General features: G+C 34.4%; 1 protein-coding gene and 1 long non-coding RNA gene across 8 annotated transcripts; one reads left to right on the top strand and one right to left on the bottom strand.

Moving 5' to 3' along the window:
* Window positions 1–1216: 1216 nt before the first annotated feature.
* Window positions 1217–10557, top strand: LOC103447992 (DEMETER-like protein 3). 6 transcript variants are annotated; one of them, XM_008387227.4, is made up of 21 exons: window positions 1217–1358; window positions 1558–2295; window positions 3189–4124; window positions 4360–4674; window positions 4775–4865; window positions 4960–5248; window positions 5426–5797; window positions 5968–6047; window positions 6154–6238; window positions 6326–6417; window positions 6494–6562; window positions 6653–6689; window positions 6790–6872; window positions 7248–7667; window positions 8524–8560; window positions 8647–8704; window positions 8881–8996; window positions 9111–9176; window positions 9299–9413; window positions 9565–9603; window positions 10198–10557. In XM_008387227.4, exons 2-21 carry the CDS (start codon window positions 1581–1583, stop codon window positions 10329–10331), a joined length of 4149 nt encoding a protein of 1382 aa, XP_008385449.1. In that variant the 5' UTR covers window positions 1217–1358; window positions 1558–1580; the 3' UTR covers window positions 10332–10557. The 6 variants fall into 6 exon arrangements, with proteins under 6 accessions (XP_008385449.1, XP_017191408.1, XP_008385446.1 ...); XM_017335919.3 differs by having other exon boundaries at window positions 5516–5797; XM_070807800.1 differs by having other exon boundaries at window positions 1237–1358; window positions 1596–2295.
* Window positions 10558–13094: 2537 nt separating this feature from the next.
* LOC103447991 (uncharacterized) lies at window positions 13095–14080 on the bottom strand. Of its 2 annotated transcripts, none has more exons than XR_011573205.1 (3): window positions 13736–14080; window positions 13478–13554; window positions 13095–13340 (listed from the first exon to the last, which is right to left on the bottom strand). It is a non-coding gene; the product is annotated as an uncharacterized lncRNA (long non-coding RNA). The 2 variants fall into 2 exon arrangements; XR_011573206.1 differs by having other exon boundaries at window positions 13095–13343.
* Window positions 14081–20613: the final 6533 nt, after the last annotated feature.

A 20613-nucleotide genomic window follows, 5' to 3' on the forward strand; every position in this document is an offset into this window, starting at 1 on the left:
CTTAAGAGAGTTAGGGTAAAATAACAAATTAATGATTTTAGAAAGGCTAAATAGCCAAAATGGTCCCTAAGATTTGCATAATTAATAGAAATGGTCCCTAAAATTGAAAATCAATAGAAATGGTTCCTGAAATTGTCCACCATCCATGATTTTGGTCATTCCGTAAAAACTCTTTGGGCAATTTTCAAAGCTTCGTAACTCAATCGTTTCTTAACAAAATTCGACTCATAATATATCAAAATGAAGATAAGAAAGTGTAGAATAAGATTATACCTATTTGGAAGCCCAATGGTTGCCGGAGATGGCCAGAAAATAGGTTGAAAGGTGACTGGTCCGCGGGAAAATTGGAAAACTCAGCCAGAAATTGGGTAAACTTTAAACGTTCATAACTTCTTAAATACTCAACAAAATAGAGTGATTAAAAAACGAAAATCATACTTGTCAATGAGACGAAGATAATGGTACTTTTCTCGATGGCTAGCTCACTATGGTTTGGCCAGAAAACGACTCGAAAATGGTTAATCATTTTCGAGTTAGTGTAGATAATATCATTTGTTAAAAAAACAATCATTTGACAACTAATTTAATCACATTATTATCCGTGTGCGAATGACCTTTTTTTTATAATCAGCATTACACGCCTCTTAAGATGTTTTGAATGTATTTAAAAATAGAGAAATTGAATCACATTATTACTAACCTATTGTAATACACTAATTTAAAAATAAATAAAAAAACAGCAAAAAAATATTAATTATTAAAAAAATATTATTAAAATGACAAAAATGCATCTACCTTATTTGATGCATTATTTTGAAATGCCTTTGAAGTTTTTTATTTTGGGGGCATTTTTGTCCAAATATTTTTGTTGAAACTTGGTTACACCATATCACTATTCACTTTTCCATTGGCTTCATATATAAGATGTCACTGTTGAATAGTGACTTGAGATTTTTTGGTAACCAGAAAATTTCCAAGCACTAACGAAAAAAAAATTTGATATGAGTAAATATTGCTGTTAAATAAATTTAATTTAATTTACCGGCTACATAAAATTTAAAAGTTTAAACGATTTAACGTGCAACTTCATAATACCATATGAGCATGTGTCATCGTATTACTGTCATACTGGAAAATTTCTCGTTTTTCACGTTGAAAAATTTCTTGCTTCCTTGAGACTCAGGTTAAGTTGAACCGAGTCAAACTCTTAATTACTTCCCTAAACTAAAATAACGTATTTGGTTCCATAAAGAACTCTACTCCTATTCAAAGTAGCAGATAGATCCTCTAACCCTTTTAAATTAACCAAACCCAAGTAAAAGATTACGGCAGATTTTGCTAGCTTGGTTTGTTATCAGGTAAATTCCCGTTTCTGCAAAACTTGTGCTCTCCTTTCCCTCAGCCGGCCATGCATGGCTGAAGTAATTGACTTTTTTTTTTGGTGCTGTGATTGTGTGCCCTTATTTTTTATACTACTATTTGTGATCAATTTACTGTCTCTGTTTTCGTTTTATTGGTTTCTCAGTTGGTTTTTTTTTTTTATTACTGGTTTCTCAGTTGTTTGGTAACTTGAATTCGGCATGGCCGAACTGAAGGTCTACCAGAGGAGAGAACCTGATTCCAGAGACAATGCCATGGAAGAAGAAGAGAAAGAGGAGGTAGTTCAGAATCGGAAGGAGGGTTTGTGGGTGCCACAAACCCCTGCAAAGCCTGCTACAGCGAGGACACAAAAATCATATTTCAGAAGACGATTCAAGAGCAATTCGGGACAAAATAATAGCATAGTGATGAGTGATTCCCGAGTGGAATTGGAGCGTTCTGATGGGGTTTCTGTGTTTTCTGCTGCGGCAACTTCTTCAGAGGAAAAGACTTGCCTGATCGACCCAATTGAAGAATGTCCTAGAGAGGAGGAAAAGGTGCAGAATTTGGGTGGAATTGGGAGCACAAATTTGAGTTGTGTTGGGTTGTTCGATTTGAATAAGATTGTGTTGGAATGTGATGAGGGTTGTGTGAGTTTTTCTTATGGGGGTTCCGAGAAAGGTTGTTTAGAGGGATTAGTGGCAGCAGAAGAGGTTGCGGCGAATGATGATGAAATTTTGACAGTTGGGGAGGAGCTGGTGTTGCAGGGGATAATTGTAGAACCTCCAATTTCTCAGTCATCAACAAATGCAACTAAAGGGGCTTTATTTGAAAATATAAACTGTTGTTTCATTCCAGTTGCGCAAACTGGTATCAATGAAGAAAAGCTGCAGCAGGGGTCTGCCATTCCAGATTGTATGTCGCAATGCAAGTCCGGTAAGGATTCTGTTGAAGTTGATTTATCTGTTTACTTACTGTTTTTGGGCTTAGTTGGATTACAAGTCCCGGTAGTCGAAAGAAAACCTATGTGGTATAAACTAACAAATTTATACCCGTCCATTAGGATTTAAGTCCAAAATTAAAGTTACGGAAGTCTCCGTTAATTGTTAGCGTAAGAGACCAATCATCTCTTCTTTGTTACTAAAGATTGTCGCACCATTTGGAAGCAAGAAGGAAACGTTTCTTTGGTCTTGTGAGCTACTGCTCATCTGATAAATTTCTGTCTCAGTGGCTCTTTTGTAAGAATCTGAGATTTGTTCTTGGCTCATCTGTGTGCGAGAGTGATTTGGGTTGTGAGAGCCTTTAAACGCTTTTGTAGTCTCCATTTGATATTAGTGAAATTTTCCTCGGGATCTCCAAACTGAACGTAGGCTTACGCCGGTCCAGTATAATTCCTCATAACTGTATTTATCATATTTTGCCTTGTTACATATTGGCCTCATAACCGAAGCTTGGGCATAGCAGGATTGAGTTTATTGAAGTGTTGAGATTTCAATTTTGACGAGGGACGAAAAATGAGAGCAAAAGAGATAAAAGAGGAGAGGATCCTCTTCCTTTGTGTTACTGTTTACGGATTGTAAATTTGCATGTTAAGACAAAGTAAATCAATTGTTGAACTTGAGGAACAGGATTTTATAATATTAATATGAATTTTACAACCCCAAGTTACTGGTTTTGGCTTACTTGTGAGAATTGGAAAGCATCCATTCAACCTCTATCAGCGTAATGTCTAGTGTAATTCCAGATGGCATCACACGCTTATATACTTTCAGTTCTTGCTGATATTACTGGTTGCGTTCAATATTCTGAGATTGTGTAATTGGCTGCAGGTGATCAACAAAATCAAGAAAGCGTTAAGCAGGAGGATGTCATCCATCGGGCAGAAAACAAGAATCGGACATCCAATGCAGCAAATTTTATGGGAGGCTCCAAATTTCCTAGCACTTCGAGCCCATCACAGAAAAAGAAAAACTTGAAAAGAAGCCCAGATGGTGGTATAGACTTGAATGAAGGGCCACACAAGAAACCGAAGAAGAAAGTATATAGGCCAAAAGTGGTATGTATAGGAAGACCAAGGCCTATAGAGCCTAAGACCCCAAAGAAGGCAACACCAAAGCGTCCTGCTTCAAAACCAAAGACACCAAAGCCTACAGCTAAAATGCATGTTTCTTCCGAGCAAAATATGTCAGCCGAGAAGTCTTCAAGCAGCCCCAAACACTCGGTCCCCATAGAAGTCACCTTGGATAAAGTTGCATTTTCTGTATCAGACAGAGCAACTCTAGATGGTGACCTGAAATCTAAATCAAACACGGAGAATGTCATCATTCTGGCGAATCCTCCGCAAAAAGTTAGAGCTAGTCATGGAACACTTATGAATCTCAGTTGTAAAAAAAATTTAGGACTGAACATTCCAGCTACATGCAGGAAACAAAGGTTGGCGAGGAGGAGGCGGGAAGAAGATAGATGGTCGGCCATAGCTAGATATTTTCTTAAGAGTGAAAGAAACCTTCACAAAGGGCTTGGTGACAAAAATCAGGGACGGGTTTCATTCCAAAAAACAGAAACCACAGATCTAATTGGTGCACTGCAGCCACTAATTACAACAAGGAAGAAAAGATCAAAGGGACATACTCGGGGACGAAATGGAGGGTTGGTGACAGAGAAATGGACTAACATGGGACATTCCCTTAATTTAGAGCTTCACAATGGTGAATGTGAAGGACATCCATCTAAGCATGAGGGCCCTTGCTCCCCCAACATAAGAGGTATCTATATTTTGCATAATTTGGGACATTGTACCCTCCCGTATTAATTTAGAGTTTCATAACCATAAAAGTGACAGAAGCCTACTGAAAAATGAGTTATTGGGGCTGACATACAAATTAATAGGTACTTTGGTAGAGATTATTTTTCTTTCATTGAGCGTACGCTATCGGAAGCAAATTTAAGCGAATGCCACTGTAAATCATTTTGTAAGAGTCTCTTTTGCATTTGGTGCAGATTCACAGGAAGATAATATCGGTCCGTTTGTACAGAAATGTCCAGATATCAGCCATGGAGTTAACCATGACAAAGATGCACATGTTCCCAGCAATGACCATGGCATTCTAGTTCCATACAAGGAGAAGCACAGTAAAAGGCGTCCAGAGCTTTCTCCCACAGACCTTGAACGAGTTAAGTCATGGAAACTTCAATTACAAGCGAAGGTTAATGAGGGTCAAGAGAAAGAAAGTGAAGAGGAATGGTGGACGAATGAAAGAGAAGTCTTACATGGACGGATTAATCTACTTATATCCCGGATGAACACAATCCAAGGTACAACCTTACTAGCAATGTGATTCCAGCTAATACTTGTTGAAAATGTTACAGAAAATTATATGCTAAATTCCTAACAGTAAAACTATATTCTGAACAGGAGATAGGAAATTTTCACCATGGAAAGGTTCTGTGGTGGACTCAATAGTTGGAGTTTTCCTAACTCAAAATGTGTCGGATCATCTTTCAAGGTAACTCAAAATCTGCTATAGTAGATTTTCTCAATTATATTTCTTCTGTTTGAGGTTCCTAATGAGACTATTAACATATTATTCTTTTCTACAGCAACGCCTTCATGTCACTTGCTGCCAGATTCCCTTGTCAGTCCCATTCCAACGAAACAGATTGTGAATACATAAACATGGTTGGCACCCAAGAATCAGTTGGAAGTAATATTCTTGCTATCATGCCAAAATCTGAGGAGGAGTTACACACTGGTGAAGTGGCACTCTCAATGGACTATAGACACAAAGAGTCAAGCTCTGACAAACCCAATGACCTTGAAGGGGCGTCAACGCCTCCTTGTGATTTCCACAACCCTCCTGAGGTTTCCCAAATTGGTTTCAGTGAAAAGGTAAATCATCTCAGAGTCTTGGAAGATAATGTTGTGTCAGATAACTGTGGAGTTCAGGTAATCTCCGAAAAAGTTGAGTTTCATACATCTGTAGAAATGTCTAGTCTGTCACCACCGTGTTCCCAAACAAAAGATGCAATTGTAGAACCAAACGATGAGAGTCATCTTTGTTCTCAGAATATGCTGGTGGATAAGCCTGAGAGCGCAGTTGATACTATAATCCAAAATCTTGTGGAACCACCTAATGAGGCCAACAACTTCAACCAGGTAAATCAGAAAGGACAGAAACCGGATTTAAATGAGCAACAATCAGGCATGAAATTTGATAAGACGATGAAAGCTCCTCGAAGAAGAAAAAACGAGAAGGCTATAGTGAAGACTAAACTTAGTTGGGGGTGGTGTAAAAGTATATTTTCAACCAGTAGAGAAAGAAATAGGAATCACATGGATTCAGTAGACTGGGAGGCAGTTAGAATTGCAGAAGTTGGTCAGATTGCTGCGGCTATTAAAGTGCGTGGCCAACACAATATGATTGCAGGACGAGTCAAGGTAAAACAAATTTATTTTTATTCTCATATTCAGGAATTTTGGACAAAAAGACTTTCATAATGTTTTCTTTACATGAAACATCATATTAACAGTCAAGAACTTTTATTTGATGTTGCACAATTTTTTTTCTCTTCACAAATTCTAACAACTACTTTTACTCAATGTTACAGAAATTTCTTAACCAAGTACATGAGGATCATAAACAAATAGACCTCGAGTGGTTAAGAAATGCCCCGCCTAAGTTAGTAACGTAAGTATGCATTTACAGGATAAGCTTGATAAAATGTTCCTATTATTTAATCCTAGTTATATATCGATTTGTGAAAATTTAATCATTCAACCATTTATAATTGTAGGAAGTACCTAAGAGAAATTGACGGCATTGGATTGAAAAGCGTGGAGTGTGTGAGACTTTTGGCACTCCAACATGTAGCTTTCCCGGTATGATTTAAATGATTATTGTTCAACGACTAAATGTGAACTATGCTTTCATAAATTCAAAGATGCATTCTTCTTGTCTTCTATTAGGTGGATGTAAATGTTGGCCGGATAGCAATTCGTCTAGGGTGGGCTCCCCTTGAACCATTGCCTGAACAAGTTCAACTACATGTATTAAAACAGTAAGTATATAGTGCTATACTAACAAGAGATATTACATGTATATCCGTTGACAGTATCTAAATTTTCTATGTGTAGGATGCCACTGTTGGATACCATTCAGAAGTATCTTTGGCCACGGCTAAAAACCTTGGATCCAAAAACATTGTAATTTTCAACATCTGTTAGGATTATTTTTACAAAAAATAATCTTTGATAAAGTAAAACTTATACTCATGTTAGTATATTTTTTAACAGGTACGAACTACATTACCAAATGATAACCTTTGGAAAGGTAATACATTTTTGCAGAGTAATTATTTGAAGCAGCAATGTGATTTTAAAATTCGTTAAATATATTTATACATAATGGGTGTGTTTCTATATTTATGCAGGTCTTTTGTACAAAGAAAAAGCCAAATTGCAATTCTTGTCCAATGAAGGGAGAGTGCAGACATTACGCTAGTGCATTTGCAAGGTTTAAATTTTTAATTCGAGCTCTATATCACTTATATATACAGTGAGATTTTAAAAAAAAAATGTAGAAAATGAGAAAGTATTTACTGCAAAAAGATTAAAAAAAAAAAATTTTAAATTGTAATTTAACGGCACGTGATGGGATTTAGGATATATCATTGTGGGAATTTTTAAATGAAATTTTAGATATTGCAATGTTCGCTATTGAAAAAAAGGATAGTAACAATACGGTATTAAATATTTTACACTTGGTCTTCTATTAGTTTATTATCTTGATAGTTTCTTGCTTTTATGTCCATTACAGACCTTTTCAGATGCATTGTAATTTTGAATCTCTTGGTGTATCATATGTGTCTAATGTACATGTTTGATACAGCGCCAGGCTTGCCTTACCAGGGCCAGAAAAGAAGCCAGGTTCAACAAAGAACGGTAGTTCTACAGATCCCTTGATGATGGCTCTTCAGGCACTCAATCCACCAACTGTCTCCTCTCTTGAGGTCAGCCTTGACTCAAAATACCAAGGCAAAAGTTGTGAACCTATCATTGAGGAACCATCATCACCGCAGCCTGAATATACAGAAGCATCATTAAGAGACATTGAAGATCTTTTTCTTGATGACCCTAATGACATGCCAACAATTAAAATGAGAGATGAAAGATTTTCAACAACATTAGAGCCATACACGGGTGTATTTCAAGAAAACGATATGGCAACAGGATTAGTTCCTTCCCGATATGCAAATTTTCGAGCTCCCAAAGCGAAGGATGCTTTCCGCTTATGCACAAAGCACCTAGTGTAAGTTGGGTTTGCCTTTTTCATTTCTTTAGAAAGTTATAAATATATGTGAAAAATAAAGAGTAACCTTTGCATTTATTTATTTTTCGTGAAATAAAAGATAATTTAGTAATTTAATTTTTAACCTTAACCATTCATGTCCACAAATTCTCTCTTATACAAATTAATTTCTCAAAGAAATCCCTCAATGGAAACTCCCGCTCCTTGCATGTTAGTTGTCATGACACATTTCTCTCTCATGGTTCTCCTTCTCATATAAACTCACATGATTAGGTATTTTTCTAGACAAATCAAATTTTCTGGTCTTATTTCTTAGTATAATCATTCATTTGGTCCTTTTCATGCTGCTATACATATGAGATATCAAACCTATTCTGTTTTTTTTTGTTTTTATCGTAGACATAAGACGTATTTGATATAATGCAAGAGAAAAACTAGTAGCAGAAGGTTGAAAATTTGTGATTAATGATGAGCATGAGCTTCAATGAGAGAAAAATGATGCCAAATCTTTGTTTTAAGAGAGATAATTGGTGGATATAGAGGGTAAGGTTGAATTAAATAAAAAAAAAAAAAAAAGGTCGTACCCAGTGCACAAGGCTCCCGCTTTACACAGGGTCTGGGAGAGGTGAATGTCGGCTAGCCTTACCCCCATTTATGGAGAGGCTGCTCCCAATAAGGTTGAATTAAATAATTAAGAAATTTTTATTTCACAGAAAAAATAAAATAAATGCAAAGGTTAACTATTGTCTGTGTTTTGACATATGACATAATCCTTGTGGGAATTTTTCAGATAAATCCCCAAAATGCTGTGCTATGATATTTCATTGCATCGTAACTTATTTTAATTATCATGCAGCTATGTTCTTCCAGATTATCATCCTCTATTGCAGACTGTAAGTCTTTTACTATTCTTTTCCTGTGCAAAAGTGTTTTCAGCTGCGTAGTGGTATGTAGACCTCTCATAATTTTAATGTCACAGCTAGAAAACAGAGATCCCGATGATCCAAGCCAATACCTTCTTGCTATATGGCCATCAGGTACTACATGACTGGAGCAAACAATTTATATAACTGCAATGTGTTTATATGTGAAAGATTCGTGTTTTCAAAAGTCCAAGGACTGTGAGGTCTAAAAGTTAGAGCGTCCCAACTTGAAAATAAGATTCAATGTTGGAATATGTGCTAATCAAATTATGTGGAAATGTGATTATCAGATGAAAAACGATGCGATCCTCGGGAGTCCAGAGAATTGAGCAATATTGTGGAGCCATGTTTTTCACTTAATAATCATTCACAAGCAGCTTCACAAATGGTTCGTGGAACACTTTTGGTGAGTAAAACTCAGGGTGCACAAACTCTTCTACATTCTTTTAAAGTCCCAACTTGCAGTAAGTACGTTAGACAATTATGGAGAATGACATAACATAAAATGATGCATAAACAGATACCGTGTCGAACTGCAACAAGGGGGAGCTTTCCACTCAACGGAACATACTTTCAAGTGAATGAGGTGAGTTTACTCAAAATTTCTCCAATAATGTTTTTTTTTTTTTGTCAGCATATACTGTCAGGTATTTTAGATCAAGCTACCATACTAGAAGTAGAACACATGTATATATCATCTCCTTGCAGATATTTGCTGACCATGAAACCAGTATACGCCCGATTGAAGTTCCTAGATCAAGCTTATGGAGTCTAGCTAGGTTAACTGTATACTGTGGGACCTCAACATCTTCAATCCTTAAAGGTAAACAAACCTTCAGTCGCCTTCAGTCTGGCATGTTATGCTGCTAGATCATCAAATGACACGGTTGATATGGTGAATCGTGTCTTGGTGAAGACCAAACTCTATATATAGAGAGTGAAACAAGCATCTCAATAATGTCTTCTTATTGCAGGGTTACCATTGAACGAAATCAAGGACTGCTTTGTGAAAGGTTTGTAACTTCTGCCCCTGCTACTACTTAATATTTACATCATCGATTTCGTATGAGAAATCCATGGTTTTTCATAGAAGTAGCAATGACAACCTAGATAGTTTGCATCACCATAAGTCAGATTAGTATGGGAAAAAAAAGAATTAAAATGAAAGAAATAACTAAAAGATTTATGGGTTCAAACTGTGGAATAGAACGAAGCATGATAATACAAATTGTCATAGAAAAATTAAAAAGAGTAACGAGAATAACCAAATAACATATTTCAAATTGTGCATGTTTGATGAAACAGTCTTGCTCGTAATCTTCACGCATCTTGATAATTGGAGGGAAAAAGAGCGATTAAGTATGATATTTGTCGAATGTGAACTATTGTCTTAATGGTATAACTTGAAAACTGAAGTTGCAAACATGAAATTATCTTTTAATTTAGTTGCATCTATGTGCATCTTACAACAAACTACTTTACTAAGAAAATTTGTAAGGAAGAAAATACAAAAGCGATCTGATCTGGCCTGCAAGCATATAGCCATCTCATGTTACGATATGAAATTTAACAATAGTACTAAATTATCTTGAACTTTTTCCTTTCAGGTTTTATCTGTGTCCGAGCCTTTAACCGGAAAACACGCACTCCTGAAGAACTTTCAGAGAGATTCCACGTTTCAACAACTAAGAAGGGAGGCAAGGGAGGCAAGGGAGGCAAGAAGAACAAAAAAAAAGGATGAGTTGTGAATCGGAGGAGATGATGATGCAAACACTAGATGATAAAAATATTCTTAAAATGTGCAGTTTCGTACACACAAACTAATTATAATTCTTTTCGTCAAATTTGGATGCATAAAGTAGATTTCCAATTTAGCGGAATCTAAACATTTATCAACAATTGCCTTTGAAGCCTCTAATGAGAAAGAAAGAGACGTCATATAAGTAGGTTTTTTCTGACAAAATAAATATATGTGCCATCTTTTGCACAATATGAGCATGTAATTTTTTTAGGGGAGCATTTTGCTCACCACCATAATTATAGTATATGCTCATCATACAACTAATTATCTGTCACGTGTTATTTTACTTAACTCTAATTAACTTTCATATTAAATTTTTTTTTTTTGAAAAAAATTAATTAAGATTAAGTGAAATGACACGTGTCAAATGATTAGGTGTATAGTGAGCATACACCATAATTTATGGTAGTGAGCAAAAAATGCACCCATTTTTAGTGTTGAGAGAAGATTTTTTTTTTACACAAACGATTTTAGGGGAGGGAGACTTAAGCTGAAACTTGGAATTCATGGGTGAACGTTTTTATCGTACTAAGCTATATAAGTCCTTTGCAAAATCTCTATCTTGTTTAGGATTTAATTGTAGAACTCCAAACTGGATGATACCACCCTTGAATTATTGGTCGAGCATTTAGATTGTAGAAACAAAAAATTGTCAAGGAGAAGAGAGGATTTGAATGCCTTGGTGCCACTTTGATTGGCGTGAATTGGAGCTAAAAAGTTCAACGAAAAGAACGAAAATTTTAAGGCTGATTACTTTGTATTATTAAAGTCTAGATAGAAAATATGTTTCCGAATTTGAAGAACCTCCAATTGCTGGACAGGCAGGAAGTCACTACCCTCCTCTAATACAGAATTTTTGAAAGAAAAAAGCACTGAGGAAGACCACTTTAGCAGCAATAGTAACACAAAAAAAGCATTCAATTATTTTTCGATTTTTTTTTTATTTTTTTATCAAGGCACTAATCATATCTGATAATTGAATTATACATACAATATATATAGGGGCGAATCCATGACATCATTTTTTTTACACAATTTTTTATACAAGTTTTTGTGAGGACCCCTCCATAATGTATGTCAACGTTCAAGCTGTCTATCTTTTAGGTTTTCTCTCAAAGATCATGTTTACAAAAAATCACCTAAATCTGAAATCATACGAGTATTGGATTAAGGGTTTAGGGTTTCTTTGTGAGAGCGTATTCGTGTATTTTCTTCACTACAAATGAATGTCTTAATGGTTTTGTAATGTCCAATTTTTTGTAAGAATGATCTATGAATGATGAACTAAAAGATAAACTGTTCAAATTGTTGGAAATACATTACGGATGGTACCTCACAAAAACTTGTGTCAAAAGTTATGTAAAAAAATAGTGTCACGGATTCATATATATATATATATATATAAATCATCACTTCTTTTTAAAAGTTCGCTCTATTCAAGGATGAAAATATTCGCTGATACACTGATATTTTCATGAGATATTGATTGGGTGGAGAATATTAAAGGTATTCTTTACCACAGGAAAGAACACTAAAAAATATAGAATTTTGAAATAACAGAAACGCAGTGCATTAATAAAGACAATATAAAAATGTGTCTCACCCACAAAAACCCCATAACTTAAAAACTTTCAGTCAGTGGATATGCCTTCCAGAATAGGAGGAGGTCCGACATTTCAAGTGGTGATATTGTAATTTAATATAAGTGATAGAATACTTGGGGAAATGAAACACCTGATTTAAACATTGAGACCGATCCAGATCATTCAATATCATGAGGCATTGTTGCCATCGATATTGGATGGTTGAAAATTATTAAGACTTCAAATACATAATTCATTTTCTAACTTTGCAATTTACTTTACCTATCTTCAAGAATATACACATACAGATGTTGGATTCTATATTGCAATGTACTATCTAGTGTTGGACCAAAACAATTGGGAAGGTGACCACTTTGTCTTTAATATTCTATCAATTAAATAATGCAGTGTCTAGCTAGTTTCTCCTTAGTGGAAACTTTATTAGCAGATATTAAAATCAGCAGTTTGCTTCTGTGAGCACATATATAATGTATTAAGTGCCACCAAAGTAGCTACCGGAACTCAACCGACAACCAAACCAGTTGAAGAGAGAATTAAGAGCTTCCACAATGCCTTCACGTGAGCTTTCGGACTACAAGTTGTCAAAATCTTGTTTACTTCCCAACTGTGTCTAAATTTACTCAGCCTAAACTTCCTAACTCCTTACCTGTTTGCAAATTAATTGGAAAGTTTATTTAATGCCATGTCCCAAAATCACCTACCAATTGTAAGTTTTCATGGCTTATGATGTAACACGTAATCTCAGAAGTAGCACAAGCAATATAGAAAAATTGGGATCAATCCAACACATACCTCGAGTGTGTGCCCGTGAATATTCTTAAGCAACTAATGTACAAGTTATTTATAAAACGGTTGAAACTAATTCTTATACAACTGTTTCTAGTGCGGAAGGCTTTACTAGATTCCCTACCCTATCATTAAAAAAAATGATAATATAGACTATAGTTAAGGGTTGTATACAACAACAACAAAACATTTTTTCACTAAGTGTGAATGTGACTTCATTTGTTTTAGAGCACTTATTTTGTGTACTTTGTAAAAAAAAAAGACTCATTGGGAGTTTGAGGACACACTTATACAATTAAATATCCTTATCTACTTTAGATGTAACTGTTGCATTATGTTAAAAGGAGGATATATCTCTCCAATCTGATAATTAGCTTTCCAAATGTCTCCTAATAAAGGAGATTATGAAAATAACAAGAAATGAATTATTGAGTTGAAAATATGAGGAGTATCAAGGCTTATGGTGCTGTGTGTAGATGTAGTCCAAGTGAGCTTCTGCCATTATCCTTCTCTTTGAACAGTCCTCATCTCCATCAACACAATCCTCCACCCCCATAAGCTGCTACAATATAAAAATACATCCCAACAGAAAAGCAGTATAAGACATATATAGTATCTACTTGATTAATTACTCTAGCTAGGGTTAGAAAAAGAATAACAAGAAGAAGAAGAAAAAAGAAAATAACATAAACATACATTCATTAGTTCACTGCCTTTCAATTCTACAAGTGAACCCCCATTAACCATTTCATTGAGCTTCACCTTCTCTTGTCCTGTAAAGATGCCGAAGATTTATATATTGCTAAAAATAAGAAGGGAAGTTAATGAATAATAACTTCTCTTTTACAAAATAACAGGAAGAAGGATTCAAATTTCAGATCTTTTTTCATTGAAGTAATAAAATACACTACTTCCAAATTAATAGCTAGTTGGTATAACAGCACAAGTTTTTACCTTCTTTGTACACTAAGAGACGGATCGATAATGTTGAGGAAAAAAGGATGAAAAATATGGAGAGAACAACGACAGCGCCTGATTTGAAGCTTTGCTTCATGGCTTCGAATTCAAATATGTGAGAGAGAGAGAGAGAGAGAGAAGCTTAAAGTTTGGAACCTGAGGTGGTGGAAAAAAGGAAAACGAGAGAGAGAGAGAGAGAGAGAGAGAGAGAAGCTTAAAGTTTGGAACCTGAGGTGGTGGAAAAAAGGAAAACGAGGATGGAGGAAACTATACATGCCAAAAAGAATGCAGCAGGCACTCACTCAGCTTCTGTAAGTCAAATAATGTCACATTTACGTATCCGTAATCGGAAACAAAACACGGGATTAAATTCTGATTACGGAACACTCCCTTGTTTACCTAACTTGGAGGAATCAAAATTTATGTGGGTCCCATCCTAATTCTGGAATACAACTGCTGCTTTTGGAGGGTTTGAATTCCCTGCATGAGGGAGGGATTTGTATTCCAGGAGAAGTGGGTAATCGGAATAGATTTATTTTACCAATTGTGTCCTCAGTTGGTTTTTATTATTCCAACATGGCCCTTCATCTCACCAGAGAGACATTGTCCAGCGCCCAATATTGCCCAGCTCTGCAAATTTTTCATCTCCTCACCACTGCACCCTCCCCCGCCCAGGGCCACATCTCATACCACTGTAACCACTCCCGACCATCTCTTTCTATTTGTCTCTAGAGAATTTTGGAAGAGAACAATGGAATTGAGAGAGAGAGTTACGGTGTGGTGGTGGCTTAGTTCTTTATCAGGAGTTGCCATTGCACTGGAGAGAGTTTTACGGTGGTGGAATAGAGAGACGGTGATGGCGGAGGAATAGAGAGAGAGAGAGGGAGAGTGCTATGCTAACAGATGTGTTTGGCTAATTTTTTCTTTCTCTTAATAAAAATTAATTAATGTTTTCTCTTGATTAGACTATAAAATAATTATTTACTAATAAAAAAGAGATTATAAATAATTTATGCGAAATACATAGGTAAAAATGAATTATACTAATTAAAGTTTAATTATATTACGAATAATTTAAGTAGTAACAAAATAATGGAAAAAAAATTAGACCATAAATAATTTTTTATGAAAAAGTGTGTTTTAGTAATTATATTAAATTTAGATATTAAAGTAAATACTTAAATTTATAAAAAAAATTAACAAAATCATTTTAGTGTGTCTATGAAATAAAAAATTAATTTATTTTTTCTTACTATTATATACTATATCAAATTTTATTGAAAAAGGTATATAAAATATTTGATTTGGGACAAGAGCATTTTAGTAATCATATTGATTTATATTCTGATTCTGCTCAATTAGTAAATAACTTTATGAAATTCTATTCCGATTCCAGATAGTTTTAATAAACAATTTCAACATAAATCTAATTCTGATTCCGTCTCATTTCAATTCTTCCTCAATCCAATTCATTCTCAACTTAATTCTTCTCAATTTAATTACGGATTAATAAACAATGCATGCAATTGCAATACCTGTTAACGTGGGGCCAAACAGCACCATCTTCATATTTTACTGTACTCCATGCTTTTGCGTCCTCTCCCCTCCACTACTTTTGATATATGATATATATCATGTACATATATATATATATATATATATATATTGACCAAAAAAAAATAAAAAATAAAATAAAATAAAATAAAATAAAAATATATATATATATATATATATACAGAGAGCTTAAGGGGAGGGATCCCTATTTTTTGAAAAAAATAGGGATTAGGTGTGGGGCCCACTCCACATCGAATTTCAACGATCCGAACCGTCTATTTTGTTAGTCTCGATTCATAGATCATCCTTGCAAAATATTAACTAAATTGGAAATGTTTAAGACATCTAATTGGGTTCAAAGAAATGAACGAATACTTTGTTATATAAGAAAATATGAAATTTGATATTGATAATTAAATAGGCAAATGGTTTCGGATTGAATTGAATTTTTGCAAGGATGATCTATGAATCAAGACTAACAAAATAGACGGTTCGGATCGTTGAAATTTGATGTGAAGTGGCCCCAACACCTAATTCTCATTTTTTTCAAAAAATAGGGATCCCTCCCTTTAAGCTCTCCCTATGTATATATATATGTGTGTGTGTCTTGAGAGAGAGAGAGGGAAAGGGCTTTGTTGCTGGTTTGGTTATTGTCCATATATTTGTCCGCCATATAGTGGTCCAAAAGAGTCCAAACACGCTGCAGAAATCAATAATATACTGATTGACAGTATGAACAAGTCAACCTTTTGACAGTGTCAACAATAATATGTGTCAGCGTACAATATCAAATATGTGTCAGCGCACAATTTTATCACAACTTTGTTTAATGTGTTCTAGTCTTCTATTTCACCTAAGATAAGATGCCTAAGATGGTACATTAACAATCGAGACCGTTGATCTCTTTGATTATGTGATTTACATTCCGAACCGAACAATAATTAGGGTATTGAACAAGTTCATTTTGTATTTGAGATACACCAGTCGACAACATATATAAGTATATTTATTTAGCAACATCAGCATCATCTTGGGAACATTTGAATTTGTATAAGTATTATAAAGACCATTACCCTATTTAGAACAATCTAATATATATATATATATGTGTGTGTGTACGTGTGAATCTAGATTTTGTTTATTCTACAAATCAGATTCATAGTTTAACAACAAAATATACATTTTGACTTAAGTATTTGTATAGTATTAACACAAAAAATAACTATGAGAAAGTGTTAGGGTTTGCATATGCTTAAGGTTCTAAACATAATTTTACAATAGTACTATACACACACCTTTTTTTTTTTACTTTCCAAACACAATTTTTAATTTACAGCTATCAAATCGAATTAATTGAAGATGATAAAAAAACAAACATTAATAGAAAATGTGTGGAAGATAAAAAAAAATATATGAATAGCACCTCTTTAATTTTGTTATTATAATGTAAATTTGATTTACTAAATCAACATGACCAATGACTTAGATTATGAGAAAAAAAATCAAATATATATGCATGCGGATATATTGAACCATTTGGTCAGTCACTACGAGGTCAATGTCTTTTGGCAATGGTGGGGTGCACACGAATTCTTGAGTTTGAAGATGTGTCTTATTTCTTCTCAATAAAGAATGGTTAATATAAATAGTAAAAAGGAGATTATGCTTTTCTTTTTTGAAGATTTGAATACCAAAGTTTGAAACCAAATTTTGCAGATCGCATAATGTAATTGTTGATAATTAGATTATTATTTAAGTGTTGATTAATATGTTTATTTTTTATTGGTGATACGTCATATAGTTTGCAAATTTAATAAAAAAATTTGGTCTACACATTACTCTTTGTTGAAGGTTAGACTTGAATTGGAATGAATGTCTAAAAACTGCAACCCACATAGCTATTAGCTAGTAGTTAAAAAAATTAACAACCAAACAGAAATTCGTAAAAATTGAAAACAATAAAAAAAAACACATAGCATTTCAAACTCAAGACCTTTCGTTAATTTTAAACAACAAAAACCATTTATTCTATTAAACCTCTTGATCATTTAACCAAATTTATAAATTTATACACTTATGAAAAGAAAATTGGAAAGTGAAAAAACAAAAATAGCATTTTGAACTCAGGACATTCTCGTTAATTTAACAAGCATAAACCACCACATTTGGATGAACTTCTTGATCATTTGACCAAAATTTTTAAATTTATACTCTTATGAAGAAAAAAATTCGTAATAGTAGAAAGTAAATAAACACACATAGCGTTTTGAACCCAAGACATCCTTGTTAATTTTCAATAACAAAAACCACTACTTCTAATTAAACTTCATGTTCACTTAAGCAAATTTTATAAATTTATACTCTTATGGAAACATATATGAATATAACATATAACCCTTAGGACATGCAATCCGTATGTGGCATTCAAATCGAATGTGGACATGCCTGACTCATTAAGTTTCATGAAAACCCTTTAAAAAAACCATACAACCCTTAAGGTGTGGTATTCACCCTAAGTGAACTTCCAATTATTAACCACAAGAAGTATTACTCAATTTTCAGGGTGACGCTCCAATAGAAATTGCATCTGATTACTTATATAAACAACCTAATGGTTGCGAAGCATTAAGACATAAAGACAGTTTAAACACAGAAATTAATAATTCAAAGTATACATGCATAATATCATAAGCAATTGAATAATACGTATTCAAGCTAAGACTCATGGTCTCGCCCTAGCAAAAGAAAGTTAGTTATGCATAATCATACAAAATATATTAAGAACATGGATAGAAAACACGTGATAAATAAACTTCAATCGTCAAAAGCTCTCTAAACCGAATTCTTCAAAGTAGTGTGTAGAGAACCCTAGTGTCTAGTTAGCCTTATTTACACTATTACAAAATAAAATCCTTCATGTTCTAAAATCTAGGAAACAAAATAAATTAAGAAAAACTAGGAAGCAATCTTCTAGTCAAACATGGAGAAACTGCAAGCAAACTAATCTGCCACGTTATGAACCTTCGATACCTCCAAAACAATCCAAAATTACTTTAAAAATTAAATTAAATTAAATTTAAAAAAAAAAAAAAACTTAAGATGTCATGAATATATTTCCAAAAGGGCTCATCGCCCAAAGACACCATACTGGACGTCAAAAAGTCCAAACAAGCCCAAAACATCACTTTGACAATATTGCACCCAGGTCCTTTATTTCATCGCTATAAATTAATAGTTAGGTAGAAAAATCTGAAACTTTGAAATGAGTAAGTTAAAAGGCTTACGAACATCCTTTAATTGGAATCATTCCAAAATTCGTCCATTTGAATACTTTTTTCTCAAGAAGAAATCACAAATCCTACTTTAAGAATATAAAGCAAAGTATCAGAATTTTACTAAAATAATTACCAGAGCATACTAAAAATATAATTAAATATATAATATACAATTGACTCATTATTGAGCACGAGTAATTATTCAAGCAAAGGCCATTAGTGGGTTTGGGTTGTGTGAAGACATATTTATCATAGTAACTTACTCTCTAGGGAAGTGAGTTGGAATATTGGAAGGTTGCGTCTGATAGTCCAAAAGTGTGATTGGAGAACATGATCATGACCATGTTATGTCTCACACTAGCATTGGGAACTGATCATTGTGTTCTTGATATCATATATAACCTTTTAAATATTAGTAATTGTTTTAGTGCTTGATTATCTTTGCTTATATGTATTACGAGTGTAGAGGAAAATTTGAACTCAAATCTTATATAATTAATATGTGTAAACGCCTGTTTAATGCACTAGAAATTTAAAATCTATATATAAGTTTCCGGCCAAAGTGAGATTTAAAGTTAAGTTTTAATGTAAGATTTGAGTCCACCTCATGTTGCTTAGAAAAATGTTATTCACATGTTGACCTTAAAAACTACCAAGCCTACGTGGCGTGCAGACCGAGTAATTAATAAGCTAACTACGTCATTCGCTTATGTGCGGGGCGTGCCAACTCGACGGCCGAGCTCGGCCGATGAGTAAAATTTGTTGATGTTGCGTTGGGTGCGCTGTTGACTTCTGAATCTCGCGACTGCAGCCTAGGAAGGAACACGTCTCGGCCTTCGGGTTCTAGAACCCGAAGACAAGACTGCTAGTTCTGCGAAGTTCACAAATCGTCGGCGCCGGATTCGGTCACAGTGATTATATTCGTAAGAGTATAAGCACGCCGAATCAACACTAGACTATACAGACACAAGTACTCAAAAGAGATGTATGTCTTGATGGTGAATGTGGTTCGGTCGTCAGAATGCCGAACTCTAAAACTCACTTGCTAATATCATATCATAAAACAACTCGGCGTTCAATGTGTCAAGCCCAATAACTTGTAACACCTGACCTCGTCGAGAATGACACACCCCGACCGAGATCAAGGCGTGATGGCCGTCACGTGAGAGTGACGTAGCCATGTGCACAGTGCGGAAGCAATAATGATAAGAATTATACGAATAATTAAAAACCAAATTACTAGAGTGCATTACTAAACAGAAAGTGATAGGAGTTAGTTACATCAATAAACACTCCTAATCAAAGCATAAAAGTCTAGGTGCAGTCCAGTAGGACAAGTACTTATTATACAGTACCAGGAATGTCCTACTATTATTTGAATAAGTCAAAACTGCCAACGTCCTCAAGCCCCCAACAACAAGCTTACTTAAAACTTGGAGGGGCGCAAAACAGAAAACGTGAGTGGGTAAAAACAAATGGTTTGCAAAATCATTTCAATTATCAACATACTAATCCCTCGCTGTAAAACAAGTAAGATTTTCCCAGAATTAAGATATAAGCATATACATAGATATACATATATATATATATATATATATATATATATATTTGAAATCATAACAATTCACTTCGTGCTTCACATAATCATATTCATATGTATGCCATGCCAGAATATAACAAAGTAAACAATCCAGGTAAGAATGATTTCATGGAAATATGATATGTTAGCCGGAACCCTTGAGGTGGTCTGTACGGCTGAATTCATAGCTCAAAAGTCAATCTAGCCAGAGTCACTACAATGATCTATACGGCAATATACTGCACATAAGTCGGAACCACTAAAAAGGGGTCTGCACGACAAGATTGGGTGTAATATAGTTATGCTCAATTTTAATCTCTCATAATAGCCGGGCGATAAATCGCTAGTCACCTACGAGTCGGAACCATAAATAAGGTCTGTACGACATGACTGTGCACTTAAGTTGAATCAAATATGAGCATATAGTGCAGGAGGTGACGTAATTAAACAAGCATGTACTTCACATC

This window comes from Malus domestica, chromosome 11 (assembly GCF_042453785.1).
Source record: "Malus domestica chromosome 11, GDT2T_hap1".
Lineage (NCBI taxonomy): Eukaryota > Viridiplantae > Streptophyta > Magnoliopsida > Rosales > Rosaceae > Malus > Malus domestica.

What these genes read in the sequence shown, in the direction of transcription:
- LOC103447992 (XM_008387224.4), top strand. Translation starts at nt 1,581, where the DNA reads ATGGCCGAACTGAAGGTCTACCAGAGGAGAGAACCTGATTCCAGAGAC. An exon ending in ACCTTGGATCCAAAAACATT is followed by an intron (nt 6,563 to 6,652) that starts GTAATTTTCAAC and finishes ATTTTTTAACAG; the next exon opens with GTACGAACTACATTACCAAA. An exon ending in CAAGGACTGCTTTGTGAAAG is followed by an intron (nt 9,604 to 10,197) that starts GTTTGTAACTTC and finishes TTTTCCTTTCAG; the next exon opens with GTTTTATCTGTGTCCGAGCC.